Below are 15,948 nucleotides of genomic sequence, written 5' to 3' on the forward strand. Positions count from 1 at the left end.
TGAAGGTTTCTGCAGTGCACAACACTCCAGAATACTTGAGAAGCCTATCAGATGATCAACTCATCCAGCTTTGTTCAGTGACAGTGACACTTCATTACAGATACAGAATTCATTAAATAAAGAGCACAAAACTCCAATCAACAAAAAGTCCTGTCAAAAGGAGGTTGTCTGGTCTCAGAGGATTATAGTTTCTCAAAACCACTTCTCATAAGAGAAATAATACTGAATCGACTACATCCTTATTTATTAAGACAAACAATAGATTGATAGTTTTTATTTATTTTGTATTGATCTTTCCAGCAACAAACTGGTAGCAGAATGTATGACAAGATCCAGAGGCTGATTACAAAACCATCAGGAGAATCTTTTAATTACAGGGATTATTTATTCATGCTGTTAGTAAGTCAGTCATTTAATGCAGCGCTGTTAAACCTGATGTTCGCCAGTTTATGTGTTCGCAGTGTCGTGCAGTTGTATTGTTGTATAATCCAGTTCCACTTAAACTTCAAATCACGGACTAAACACCAGACATTTTCCCTCAAAACACCCACCCCACCTCACCCCACCTAACCCCACCTCACCCCAAACCCAAAGGTGGTGTTCTGGCATGATTGACATCAATCTTTATTTCCTTCGGGGCTAGCAGTGGTTTTCACTTCACCCCTCTCCTGAGAACACCATTACTCTACTGTTAAAAAGACAGTTGCCAGAAATGAATGCTGATCTGGATTGAGATGTGAGGAGCCTGCAGTTCCTTGGATGTTATCTTTGAAGGGAAGGTCACTCTTGGGAAAGTTCACTAGGTTTTCTCCATTTCGAGATAATGGCTTTAACTCTGGTTTGTTGGCGTTCCAGAGCCTTAGAAATGACTTTGAACCCACCCCAGAGACATGTGCAGCACAGCTCAAAGGTTTGGACACACTTACTGTAATATTTTCTACATTTGTAGAACAATACTGAAGGCATCCAAACAAATGCATAACAGAAATGGAATTATGTAGCAAGCGAATAAAGTGTGAACAACGCATGTGTTAAATTTCAGATTTGTCCAAGTCGCCACCTTTTACCCTGACACTAGCTTTGTGCCCTCTCTCCATCGGCTTCATGGAGCCGTCAGCTGCACAGCTCGTCCAACAGCCTTGACGGTGTTTCCACATACGCTAAGCACTTCTCTTTCACTTCGCAGCTCGGCTCATCCCGAACTATCTCGGTTAGGTTAAGGTCAGGAGATTGCAGAGACCAGCGCTCCATCTCTCTGTTTGATAAAGTTGTTCTTCCAAGGCCTGGAGCTGAGTTGTGTCAGACTGTCACTGCTGACTAAGTGTTGCCTTGAATTCTGAATAAATGGCCGACAGTGTCAGCAGTAAAGTCCCCGGACGATCCCACCTCCTCCTCCAGGCTTCACGGTGGAAACCTCATGTTCATATTAGGGCTGGTCCATATATCAATATTGTGACATGACACAAAATATTGTCTTAGATTTAGAATATTGTAACCATGATAAGACGTAAGTGTTGGTTTTTTTCCCCTGATTTTTAAGGCTGCATTACAATAAGTGATGTAGTTTTCTGAAAGTAGATTCTTCTCATTCAAAATGTCACTGTAAATATTTTGTGAAAGCAACAATAGGCATCACTACAATATTGCTGCAATGTCCATGTTGACGTCTCAGTTCAAAAGTATGATATTTGATTTTGTCCATATTGCCGGTCCTGATGTAGTTATCATCCGTTCACCTGCACAGTGACTGGATCCAATAATTTCCACTTCGGCCTCATTTTCTCTGTTCTAACTTCCAATCTTTGTGTTTCTTGGGTCACGCTTGATTCACACAGTTTCCTCTCAAAAGTCAATGTTGAGATGTGTCATCTCCATGATCTCTGGGCTCCAAAGTGAGGTGCCATTTATTCATGATTTCTGGTAACTTTAAAGAACTTTTGATGGTTTTTGAGCCTGCACTTGAAGAATTGCTTGACCTTTTCTGTATTGACTGACCTTCATGTCTTAAAACAATTATGTACTGTCAATTAGTTTTACTTAGTTTAGTATTTCATGTCATAATGTGTATTACTATACACTTTTGAAGAGGCTAACCTGCAGATAACAACTATACCATGTAGCCGAATAAGACAAACCATGGATACTTTGAGAAATGTATAATTTGAAAAGACACTGTATTAACACTTTTTTTTGTCACCACAACATGAATCCAAATGTGTTATTTCATAGTTTTGATGGCTTGAGTTTTGTTCTGCAATGTAGAAAATAGTTAAATTAAAGAAAAGCCTTTAATGAGTAAGCGTATCCAAACCATGGCTGGTTCTGTATATCCATCTTCTTCTTAATCTGCTGTGAACTTCCTTCCATTGTGGCATTATGTGTTGTTGAATGAGGCATTTTAGACAAATTGACATATTTTCTTTAAGTGGTGTTTAGATTGAACAAGGCTGACAGTCATCAGGTTTGGGTGAGTTTGATCCCAATGAACCCATTTATCAATGAATACTTTTCCACTCATGTCCAGTTTGTGTTGAATAACTTTTCTTATTCAATAAATAATGAAATAATAATTCAACCAATAACAGTTATACCATAAAGCATGACATTGTTTCAAAAGCTTGAAAATTTAGTTTAAGCTATTTTAAGATAGCAGCAGCAGCACCAAGCAAGAGATCGTTACTTTGTAATAAGAGTGTGAACACAGGAATATGTAGAGGCACATATGAAGGTGTATCAGAAAGATCCAAGACTGCTCCTGCTATGCATCACTGACATGCACAAAGCAGGAGAAAGTAATATTACAGAGTAACATGATCAAAGTCAGCACCGGAGTTACACACGTTTCTTGTGAAATGTGCGCTTTTGCGATTCCACCATGCATCTGAGCCGAGGAAGCACATTACATTTTGTGTTAAACTCAGGAAATCTGCAACGGAGACCCTCTAAATCAGGGGTGGGCAAACTTTTTGGCTCAGGGGCCACATTGACTTTTAAAATTTGACAAACGGGCCGGGCCAGCACCAGATGCATACATATCAAACATAAACATAAAAAAGGCATTACAGTGTTAATACTTACATTCACTTTTAGTGGGAACAGTGTTGTTGATCACCTTCTTTGCCAGTGCATCGAAGTCTGGTGTTAGTTTTGTTGTGTTCTCAGAACAGATCTGAGGTGTTCATCACTCAACTGGGATCTGTGAGGTGCTTTGTTGGTGTTCATCACACTAAAAGTCTGTTCACACACATACGTAGCGCCAAACAACACCAGCATCTTCTGGGCCATCTTCTGGATGTTTGGAAATGTGGCTGCGCTTAATGAAGCATAAAACTCATCCAGTTTAAGAGAGTTGAACTTCTCCTTGAAGACGGTGTCACATTGGAGATCAATCAGTTCACACTGAAACTCCTGTGGTGCCGTTTCAGGGTCTTGTGTGAAGGGACACGACACCAGCTGAAGGGACACGACACCAGCTGAAGGGACACGACACCAGCTGAAGTGACAAAACACCAGCTGAAGGGACAAGACACCAGCTGAAGGGACAAGACACCAGCTGAAGGGACAAGACACCAGCTGAAGGGACAAGACACCAGCTGAAGGGACACGACACCAGCTGAAGGGACAAGACACCAGCTGAAGGGACACGACACCAGCTGAAGGGACAGGACACCAGCTGAAGGGACAGGACACCAGCTGAAGTGACTTGTCAATTTTTCCAAAATCAGAGAACCGATGGCAGAGTTCTCCGTGCAGGTTGTCCAGTGATTTCCTGTATGTCTTCATGTCGAGGACGTCTTTCAGCGTAGCCAGTGTGGGGAAATGAGCAAATGACTTGTTTGACATTTGCTTTGAGAATAAAGCTAGCTTGGTTTTGAAGGCTCTGACGTTTGTGTACATTTCATGGACAAACTGGTCTTTCCCTTGTAGCTTCACGTTCAGCTCATTCATGTGTGTCAGTACGTCCACAGCAAAAGATAAATCACAAAGACAATCTGTGTCACTCAGCTCAGGAAAATCGTCAGCTTTCTCAAGTAGCTCCAAAAATGAGATAATCACGCCAGACTAGCTCGGGCTTAAGTACTAGAAGCAGCAGAGGTAAGAGATGAAGAACTACTAGAAGGTGTTCTCGGGAGTGTGTTGGGTCAAGGGCAATAATGTGAGCGGGGAGAGGTCCCCGTTGAGTTATTAAAAATATATAGAGGGAATAACCAGCAGTAATTAGAGTGCCAGTACCAGTTAATGCTAGAGTTCATCATGATCAGTTGAAGAGGGAAGAAATAATTATAATTATTGTTGTTGAGCTCCAACACTCGTTGACGTACTTTCCCCAAACTCAACCAGCGGACGTTGGAGTGGTGAAGCAAGTCCTGGTGATCAGAGTCAGTTTCTTCAAGAAACTTAATAACCTGACGACGGTGAAGTCCCCTCGCTCCAATAAAGTTCACCACTTCTACATCTGGCTTCACCACGTGGTCGAGCTGCAGGACGGATTTACACAGTGCTTCCTGGTGGATTATGCAGTGTAAGAAAATGACCTCCTGCTCAGGGTTGTCCTCTTTCACCCCCTCCTGGATTCTTTTGAGCAACCCGACGTTTTTTCCAGTCAGATTTGTCGATCCGTCTGTGGTAACGTTGGCGAGCTACTCCGAGGTAGCTGGAGCCTCTCGATGACCCCGACACGCCGTCATACGAGTCCTCTCCCCGCGTTTTCCCCTTCAGGGATTCCACGGCCAAAAACTCCTGTTATCTCAAAATTGTCATTAATCCCTCTGATAAAAATTAAAAGCTGAGCGGTGTCCTTTATGTCGTTACTTTCGTCCAATGCCAAGGAATATCATGTGAATGACTTCGCTTTTTTGTTTAGCTTGCTAGCCAAGTCTTCGTCAATCATCTCAACACGGCGAGTCACCGTCCTGCGTGATGAGCTCATGTTTTCTAATTTGTTCTTCTCTCAGGACACCAGATACCTGCTGTCTCTACCAGCACTCTTTGAGAAACTCCCCTTCGGAGAAAGGCTTGCTGGTCTTTGCTAATTTGAATGCCAGTAAATAACTTGTCTTCGTGCTTGATTCTTGGATGGCAGTTTGTCAGATAAAGGTGTTTTGCTGAGCCTGCAAACGATCTGCCGACCTCCGAGCGGTCGCCGTCCGTTCCCGCGTTGACCGGTTGTTAGCGCAATTAGCATGCTTGGTGGAAAAGTGACAGCTGATGTTGTATTCCTTTAAAACCACAACGGTTTCTTGGTAAATCAGACACACAGCCTTCGACCGGACTTCAGTGAAAAAGTATTTAGTCGTCCGTTCCTTATGAAACACTCGGCGCTCGCTGTCGACTTTTCTTTTCTTTGGCCCGTTCATTGTTGCAGATGTGTTCAGAGCAGCAGCAGAGTAACAACAGAGAGCAGCCCGGCCTCCGCAAAATCAAGTCAATGTATCACTGCGCCTAGTGCGGCGCCACCTGGTGGACCGCCAGGTATTACAGGACAAGGTCAAATGAATGCAGTCATAATTATGATATGATTTGATTTGGGAAATTCTGTACCAATCTTCGGCGGGCCGGATTAAAAAGACCAACGGGCCGGATGTGGCCCGCGGGCCGTAGTTTGCCCACCCCTGCTCTAAATGCTTCAGACAGTCTACAGCAATGATGCAGTGAACGGGCCGGGGTGTTTTGAGTGTTAAACGCATTTCAAGGGGGTCAGAACGTCACTGAGTGTGTGTGTGTGTGTGTGTGTGTGTGTGTGTGTGTGTGTGTGTGTGTGTGTGTGTGTGTGTGTGTGTGTGTGTGTGTGTGTGTGTGTGTGTGTGTGTGTCTCTCCAGCTGCTGCCTCTTTTCAGCTGGATGATCGGCCTCACCTGATGCTGATTTTCCATCAGTGGTGGTGCATTAAAACCTGAGCTGTATGTGAACGTCGTCAGTGGACCATTCAGCAGCTTTCAGACTGCTTGTAGCTTATTTTTGAATCACTAGTGATTGTGGACCAGAGCCAGTTACTCTCTTAGTTGAGTTGGTGTAGTTGCCTTTTGTTTTCGACTGAATTCCTGAGGTTCTTTTTTCCACGGATGTCTTTATTTTTGTGTTGCTCCCTTCATCTTTAGACCCACTCTGGAGACGTAACAAAAGTCTTCTAAACTTATGTTAATACCCGTAATAATTATTACAGATACACAGTATGTGTTTACTGGTTACTTTCCTGTACACATACGTTCAAAACCTTTAAACTTCCTCTTACATTTTGATTCAATCTGATGCATTTTGAGTTGTCAGAATACCTGTAAGCCTCTCTTTTCCTTCTTTGAACACTCAGGTGGATTTAAACAGCTCAATGATTTGTTCTACCAAATCAACTAGCAGCCATTGATCACCTGTTATAAATATGGCTGCAGCACGTACCTTTGTGAGAGTGGGAAACATGGCATCAGAACTCAGAGAAAGTGCCAGAAGTCGAATTGTTATTCTAATCAAAGAGGGGATTCCCTCAGTGTCAAATCATGGCTGGACTGAAGGTTTCTGCAGTGCACAACACTCCAGAATACTTGAGAAGCCTATCAGATGATCAACTCATCCAGCTTTGTTCAGTGACAGTGACACTTCATTACAGATACAGAATTTATTAAATAAAGAGCACAAAAGAAAAGGAGGCTGTCTGGTCTCAGAGGATTATAGTTTCTCTAAATCACTTCTCAGGAGGGAAATAATACTGAATCGACTCCACCCTTATTTATCTGTATGTGAGCATATTTTACCAGTGCAATTCAACTTGATCCATTACATAATGCCGACAATTTGATTTCCTCATAATGAGGGGGTTTAGAAATTCTCTTCAGAAACTGCAATGTCGTCATTTGGTCCTCAGACCGGGCAGAAGACAAACAATAGATTGACAGGTTTTTTTTGTTTTTTGTTTTTTAATTGATCTTTGCAGCACCAAACTGGTAGCAGAATGTATGACACAAGATCCAGAGAGTGTTTTCCTTAAGACACCTCAGAACATCACAGTGTAAATGACCTGAACTGAGGCACCGTGGCACTTTGGTTCACCAACATGATTATGGCTCCCTGCAATTTCGCTCTATTCTCCAAGCATTTCACACAAAATGTGACGTGTTTTCTGCTCAAGTTTCAGGTCCATGTGTAATTACAATTATGCAAATGTGCATTTACCATTTGTCCCAAAAACGTGTGTCACTCTGGAGAGTTTAATCAAGCGAGGTAACTCTGAATACTCGCCAAGGTTACAGCTTCCCTCTGCTCCGTATTTGTCACAGCGCTGCACTCCATTCGCACGCAACAGAAGCAATATCAGAACTTTCTGATTGCCCCTTGTACTTGTACATGATTGTGAAAACATTATGTGCTGCACAATGTTTCACTGTGAGTCCAACATACAAAATACTCTCATGTTTTAGTCTTGTTTTAGTAATAAAGGTGGCAATTGTGAGGAAGTCTTGTGAAATGTGTCTGTTTGTTGTGTATTTAAGTGGTAATGTGCTCACTAAATGAACTGCCTCTTACTTTTTTATGTTTTGCACATACAGTAACTCATTTTTTGCCAAATGATGGTACTAAAGAAATGGCAATAATGTCAAATAAGGGATTAAAGAAATTGTGCAGGGTGAAAATACATAGCACATTGCATTGGAATTTGGCCATTAGTTGTCATCATATCTTACTTTGGAAGGATGGACGGACCCTCAAACCATTGTTGGGCCCCTTTGCTAGTCGAGTTAAAAGAAGAAGAAAAAACATCTCTAATGTGTGAGGACAGCCAACAATGACAAAACCAGACCACACTGGACCCAGTACAGAAGAATGGAAGATGAAATAAATCAGGCTGTTAAGGAATGAAAATGTATGACAACACAGGTGTTGAGCTAAACCTTTCTGCACAGAACCACCAGCAGACATAAACGCTTTAAGATACTTACAGTCAGTCAAACACTCATTATACTTCTATGACTTGCTAAGTGTGGAGCCGCTCAATGCCTGCCAGCTGCTTCAAGCCTCTGCCAAAGCAAATCTTCTCATTGAAACTTTGAGGATGATGAAACTAACCACAGCATGCTTTTAGCAGAAACAGCCACATTTGACTCCTAACCTTTCCATACAGCCATTCCGAGAAAAAATATTTTCAATCACATTCAAAATGTTTTAAGAATTCAGGTGAGCTATTACTTGTCTAGTCAGGCTCAATTTGAATGATATACAGTGCAGCCGATGTAAATCTCCAAACTCTGGCCAGTAGTCCGAGACTCCGGCCAAAAGCAGCAGTTAGGAAAACCATCAGAGTTAAAGAATGTGTTGTGAAACCTCAGAGAGACTGTGGTTCAGCACCCACAGCCTCGTCTCCGCTGTCAGGCCTCCTCTGCCTCAACCTTGGCCTCCTTTTCTCTTACTTCAGCTGAGAGGTGGCATGCTTCAACCACTGAAACACCATCGTCCAATTTTCAAAATACTAGGATTCTTTGTTTGTCATTTTACCGACACTAAGGAGGTCGGTTCTGGTGCCGTTTGCATATTTGTTTTTCATTATGGAAAAACTACTCACCTGCTTTTCATGAGACACGATGGAAGGGTGTTTATTGAGCCAAGGAAGAACAGCTCAATTTTGGAGTGAATCCGAATCATAAGGCAGATCCTCACACTATTTTTACTTCCATAACGTTTGCGAGATGTCACATTTGGCCAGCTAAATGCCATACATGTAAATCTTAATCCTCTGTGACAGATCGGACATCACGAAGCGTATTGTGTCACTCCCTGTTGCCAATGTGCTGTTGTGTTCTGCCCTTCACAGGTATATCGTAGCTCATACTGTAAAGTGAACTATAGGCCTTGGTGGAGGTCTGCGCACTCTGTGTCCTTCTACTTTCACAAAAAGAATCTGCTGTTCTTACTGTGAAGCAGGGGTGTCCAAACTACGGCCCGCGGGCCAACTGCGGCCCGTGGCTCATTTTTAATTGGCCCGCAGCAAATTCTAAAAATATAATGGAATATGACCCACACATGAAATTTGCACTTGACTGTATTTTACTTCTTACTTGGTTTCTACTCGATTGCATGTGATGAGAGCACAGACGCTACAGACACCGCGCAGCTGTTCATTGTTTTGCGGGGAGTTGACAATAACCTTTGCGTTACGGAGGAGCTGCTTGATCTCAGGAGTCTAAAGGGCACAACAACGGTAGGACATTTTTGAAGCTATGTCAGATGCAATTGACAAAATGGAACTTAAATGGGATAAGCTGTGTGGAGTTACAACGGACGGGGCTCCACCGATGACAGGCGAGCACAAAGGAACGGCCTCAATGGTGCACCAAGGTGGGAGAGTGGAGGCGAGGCTGTTAACATGCATGTGCGAAGCTTCGTCTCTTTGAAACACAACTACGCATCTTCAATGTTGCGCACTTCCCCACGTTGTCCCAAATCAAATGTGCTTTTCCGAAGGCCAAACTTTCTGCTAAAAGGGGGAAGTATGTGTCTGTGATCACATCTCTTATGACAGAATTCAGTCAATGCTTCCGAGACTTTTCTGTCATTGAGAAAGAAATCAAGCTGTTGTCGACTCCCTTATATGAGAGTTAAACATATACTACACAGTATTCATGTGTTGAAAAGCCCAATTACTTAATAAATTCAGCCAATTAAAGTTGATATCATTTTCTAACAAACGTTAGTTGATGTGTTAACAACCCCAATAACGTATTTGCATAAATAACTTAAATAGACCCATCCCCTTGTTCCCTTATTTTTCCCTCTTTATACAGGGCTGTGAAGGGGAATCACCATCCTGACTAAAAAGCAATCTGAGGCAGCTGTTTTGAGAACAAGCCGTTAACCCTTTTTGTAACAAAATGAATGAAAACTAATGGAAAGTTGTGATGTAGGCTGTTTTTTTATTTAAACATAATCAATTATTAAGCATAATTGACCTACATTTGATTGATTTTGTTAACTTAAATTTGTTTCCTAACCCCAACCATGTGTTCTTTGTCACTAACCCCAAGCATGTGGTTATTTAGTAACTCCAACCACATGCAAAACGTTTCATTTTCCTGTAAATCACATGATTCTAAGCATGCAGTAGGTTTCATTGTCGTCCACTACAGGAAAACGTGTAACTTGCATGCCTAGACAGCGGCAAGTGTAGCAATCTCACGTTTTGTGGCCGTGGACGGGCGTGTTTATTTCACATTTTACCGTGAGACCGGGTTGAAATACAATCTACATATTCGTCACACTATTATTAGTGTTAGCATTACATTACATTTAGCTGACACTTTTATCCAAAGCGACTTACAATAAGTGCATTTCAACCATGAGGGTACAGACCCAGAACAACAAGGATCAAGAAAGTAAAATTTTCTTCAAGAAAGCCAAACTACCAAGCCAAACTACAAAATGCTATCAGTAAGTGCCATTTTAAGGGCTACTGAAGCACTACCTATTGAAGGTAAAGTCGGAAGAGGTGTGTTTTTAGTTTGCGGCAAAGATGTATAGACTTTCTGCTGTCCGAATGTCGTTGGGGAGCTCATTCCACCATTTAGGAGCCAGGACAGCAAACAGTTGTGATTTTGTAGAGTGTTTAGCTCAGTGAGGAGCAACAAGCTGATTGGTAGATGGCATTAGCATGAACGTTGCATCAAGCGATTGTAAATACACTTATCATTTTGCCAATTTTCACTAAATGTTGCATCAATGTTATGTCTTACTCACGATGTGTGTTACCATATGGAATTTGTTCATTCTTACTGAACTGCATTCATATCATGAACATCATATCCTCAGTTTACGTTATTAGCATTCACATGGAATAAATAGTATTTGATGAATGAAAGTCTCCACTAACATATAAGAACAACAATTCTCTCTTTGGCCGCCAAGTATTTAATTTCTTTGACAAGGTTCACTTTCTGCATAAACACAGGGTTTATCAGCTTAACTCAAATGGCTCCCAATGACAGTTAATAATAACTATTGATTGCTGGCGGTTTAATGTGCCTTCCAGCTTCATGCGTGCCAAACCATTAACGTACCATGCACACGAACATACAGACACGGCCACTGGCCAAAGTAGACTTCCTGTGCTGATTGAATCCACTTGAACAGTTCATCTACTGTAACAAAAGAGCTATCAGCTCAGACCGCTACTGCCAGTTCATTCAATTAACACACAGTAGGAAATGAATAACACAGATGAGCTGAAACAAAGAGCCGTCCCACACTGCATGAGCCAGTGCATTAACAGCAGCCATCTGGAAATAAATTCACTGGCTGAGAGAATGGACCAGTTCAGGAGCACACAACAAAATCTGTTTACACGGTTTTAAAAGAAATGTAGATACAGTCATTTAAAACTTCTTTCTGCTTATAACTGCTGCAGGACTGTTTGTTTCGTACTGCTGCATCAGCACGGGATGAGTGGGGCAATGGAGGAAGGGCTCATGAAAATAAAGCCTGTGGACTTTCCTCTTGGCCGCATGAACTTAAAGAGGAGCTGCTGTTGGGTTTGAGTCAACACTAAAACCTACACTGACATGTGAAGATAATGTATTTGTACTGCTAATAATAAATTAACCTGCTTCAACTTTTTCCTTGATCATGTCTCCATTTCCGGTCCCCAAAATTGAGATTTAAAAGGTTCTCGTAGCTGCGTGTCCTCGTGTCCTACATTTGGACAAGAAAACTGAAACCTTAAAGTCTGAGGCCTGCTAACGTATTTGTGAAAGTGCTGAAATGGGTCATAAAACAAAGTGGTAATGATTTTGCAGCTATGATTAGAGTTAGAGTATCACTACAGAAGAGAAGTTATAAATTCAGCGGATTTTCCTTTCAGGAGCTTCAGCACAGTACGCACTATTCTTTTATTATTATGACACATGATGTGTTATGCATCTTCATCATGTTGAAATGGAGGCATGTCCTCACTGTGCCCTCGTGGTCCAGCTGCACTAAGACGTCATACTGGGTGATCTTCTTCTCCAGAAAATGTTTATAGGAAACATGTGCTCTGATCTGTCCAAACTCCAGGATCTGTGAAACGCTGCTCTGAATCACCAGAAAGCAGCAGCACTTACTGTACACCAAAGTAAACACTAGCATCTCATCCGAGACGTCAACACCACACTACTGCCTGCATGCCGCAGCTATTTCATGCAAGACATCATCGGTTTATGTCACAGCTGCGTGCGTACTGAGTGCCTGATTGTTTAGCAGCGCTGTTGAGTCATGGAGAGAATCTGTGTTTATGAGCCCTGAGTGGCAAATTTGCTTCCAAAAGAAGAACATTTCCATCTATTCCTGTATTATTTACAGAGTATGGACGGTTAATGAAAGCAGAGTCAAAGCGTTGTGTCCTCCAGCTGCGTATCAGGTTACTCTCTTGGCAGAAACTTTTGAAAAAATGTAATGATTTAAATGCAAATATCTTTCAGCAATTTCAGTCCACTTTCTGTCTTGTAGAGCATTCTTACACATAGGTTTTATAAATTAACGTTTTTAAGAGGCTTTTGTTAAAGGAAAATCCTTTTTCAGGGAATGTGCTTACAAATGAGCGGGAAAATGCAGAAGGATTTTAACTGGCTGAGTTTGACGAGACGGTCTCCTGTGACGACGCACTGCCTAAACAACGCCATACTTCTGGTTTTCAAAAGCACCTGCTAGTTTCATTAGTTACATATATTCAGCCTCAAAGTCTGCCTGAACATTAAAACAAAAACAAAAGTCTCATCATGCTTCTTTCATTACATGCAATAAAAATCGCTCAGTGGTTTGGAGCTGTTCCAAACTTGACCACACGTTTATCGTGTAGATCACACAATATTTACTCGAACTATTCCCAGTTGCTCTGGACGTCTTCCTGAAAGAGTGGAGGGAACAGGGAGCAGAGGTACATTCATCACTGTTAATTTGTAAATTAAAATAGAAAGTCTGCAGTGTCGCTGATTCATGGATTTCATTCGGGAAAAAAATGTTGGGTTCCTGTCTTCTGCTGTATTCTAAATATACACTGCATTTAAATGTTTTGCCACACTAGCAGGGGGCTCTACGGGTGATACATTCAGACACACAACAGTCTGTTAAGCAACATTAATGTTAAAGTAACATTAAAAGCAACATCAGCATTAGAAGATACCCCAGCTACTGACACCCACATTCAATATCTTCAAATTTACACACAAACATTTTAACAAGTCTAATGTTTTAATTCCAAACGGTGCAAAAAAACAACTTTGTCTTGATGGCGGTATTATTTAATAGATGATGGACAGCTAAAGTTGAAGTTAATTTTTCTTTTTGTTGTTTGCTTGTGTAAACTGTGACTTTATGATGGCATTAAACAATGGTGACAAAATCAAAAGGGTTCTTCCAGGGGATACCAGGACCGTCCACACACAACTGATCATCTGGAGGTTTCGCTAAAATAAGCGGGTGTTCTTAGTATCAGTCTCCATGTTTTCTTCAAACTATATTAAAATTTCAAAGTTACCATGTATTTGATTAATTTTACTGTGACACATAAGGAAACGTCGAAGACAAATCCAAGTCAATTTTTATCAGTCATTTATAGTCCCACATTGAACGGGGCAGCGTCAGAAAGAGCCCCTAACTGAGTGTCTGACCACACACACACACACACAGGAACACATGCACACAAACACACACACAGGAACACACACACACACAGTATTCCTCCGGTCAAACCACATAACAAGCCAATTAAAAAGCAGCCTGCATGCTATGAACTCTTCCAAGTACAGTTGTACTCCAGAGACTAGTACACACACACACACATGTACACACACAGACACACGTGTATACACACGCACTTTCTCAGTGATACACACTCACACAGAACCAGTCGAGGGTCCTCCAGAGCTCCTGCCTCTAACCAGTCGTCATATTGACAGTGTGTCTAACACAGCTAATCAGAGAAAGGTTTTACACGCACGATAGTGAATCAGTGTTTCTCCTCTATCTGACCTTCATCTGGAAGCATGCGTACTTATTTTACATGTGCAACATGTTGGTCAGGGAAGGGTGGGGAAAAACCTTGATACCATTTTAACTTAAGAAATTGTATGAATACATTGATAGACATAAAATATCAACGCATTAGTCAGGTGCATGCAGCATTTATAACAGGTTTTTATGACAGTGTTGGTCAGTCTGTCACATTGTGCTGCTGTTAAAAGGATTGAAGTGAGATGAACAGACTGAATGCAACATGCTTATTATCACAATAATATCACATTGTGACTTATCGTGATAATATTGTATCTCGGGACCTCTGATGATGCCCACCCCGAATTTAAAGGTCCAGACGTGTGTGCATGAGAGTAGACTGGGAGGGAGAACACAGATACTTCTGGAGATGTTTTCATTTGAGCACATCATAACAACAATAACACTGATAATGGAGGAAGAGTAAGATGAGGAATGGACTTACAGTTTTGCTGAGGTAACCCGTGGAGATATTCCTGCACTGTTTGTCCTCAGAGTGGCAGCAGCCTCCACATCTGTACACGGACACACAGGGGGGCTTATAGAAGATGTTCGTGGGGGCCCCGAACTCCCTTCCCACGTCGACGCACACTTCTCTGGGCATGCACTGAGTCTTCCTCCACTCCGACTCTATACCTGCACACACAGGGAGTCACATCACCACACGGCCACAGACAGGAAGTCACATCGCCACACGTCTAGTTGTCAAACACACACACACACACACACACACACACACACACACACACACACACACACACACACACACACACACACACGCACACACACAGTGGCCAGGTTATTCTATGATTTGGCTGTTAGTAGCCTATACTCACACACTGTTAGGCTAAGATATAATATGTGTAAAATAAATACATTATGCAAATATTCAGTCTCCTTGCTGGTTGTTCCAACACATTCAGAATTATCAACACTTTTGCCATTACAATCGTCATTAACAGGCGGCTCTCTACATACATACAGTTGTAAAAGTTCAAGTTGACCACTATGTGACTATTTGAATCTTCAGTCAGGGGCAATCCTAATTATAACCATGACCTCTGACCTTATGGAGTCCTGTTCTCAACAATTTCCACATTGCAAAAAAGTAAAATGCCTTCTGTTAATATTTATTTTTAAATGTCTGATATGCAAGAATGTATCAGTGTGTCACAGTTCATCCCCGTGGTTTGGTTTTGTCTTCCCCTGTCCCTTTAGTGTCTTTTAAATATATAGATATTTAATGTACTGTATATATACTGTATGTACTGTGCATTTTATATTTTATATTTATATTTTTTATTTTATTGCTTTTCTATTATATTATTCTATTCTATTATTATTTTATTCTATTGTTTCTATTATTGCTCCTGTATGTATGCTGCTGTGGCGAAAAAATTTCCCCTCGGGGATTAATAAAGTATATACCTACCTACCTACCTACCTTTTCATTGTTTCATTTTCTTTCTGTGTCTTCCTTGTCAGTGTCTCGCTTTCCTTTAAGGGTTTCATGTTCATTTCCTGTTTTATTTTGGTAACTCTCCTTGTCTTGTTTCTGTTGTCGTTACTTCCTGTTCTCGAGTCTTTCCACCTGTGTCTGATTGTCTTCCCCGCCCTGATTGTTTCCAGCTGTGTTCAATTACCTCCTGACTTACTGTGTATAAAGTCTTTATGCTTCCTACCTGCATTATCAGATCGTCGTGATTGTTACCTCCAAGCTGGTTGTCTGTGCTCTTCCCGGTGTCTTGTAAGATTTCATGTTCGACCTGAGTTTTTTTCCCTTCTGGACTTTGTTTTCCTTTCACTGTTTTTGGTATCAAGGACTTGACATTTGTGAGCTTTTTGGACAATCCTTGTATCAACTTTTTTTGTTTAATTTGTGGGGAACAAATAAAAGAGTCTAAACTTGACTTTTTGTTTCTCATGCGTTTGAGTCCAAAACCC

General features: G+C 41.5%; 1 protein-coding gene across 1 annotated transcript in view; it reads right to left on the minus strand.

The window, feature by feature from the left end:
• The window catches only part of vegfc (vascular endothelial growth factor c), an 83,762-nt gene that overhangs the window by 34,668 nt on the left and 33,146 nt on the right, over positions 1-15,948 (minus strand). Inside the window, exon 3 of the mRNA XM_069712023.1 lies at positions 14,450-14,640. Coding sequence (XP_069568124.1) covers positions 14,450-14,640 — 191 coding nt within the window. The remainder of the gene's footprint in view (positions 1-14,449; positions 14,641-15,948) is intronic.

This window comes from Brachyistius frenatus, unplaced genomic scaffold (genome assembly GCF_029030835.1).
Source record: "Brachyistius frenatus isolate BFR_SWC_R1_liver_20210118 unplaced genomic scaffold, ASM2903083v1 Contig_105, whole genome shotgun sequence".
Classification (NCBI taxonomy): Eukaryota; Metazoa; Chordata; class Actinopteri; family Embiotocidae; genus Brachyistius; species Brachyistius frenatus.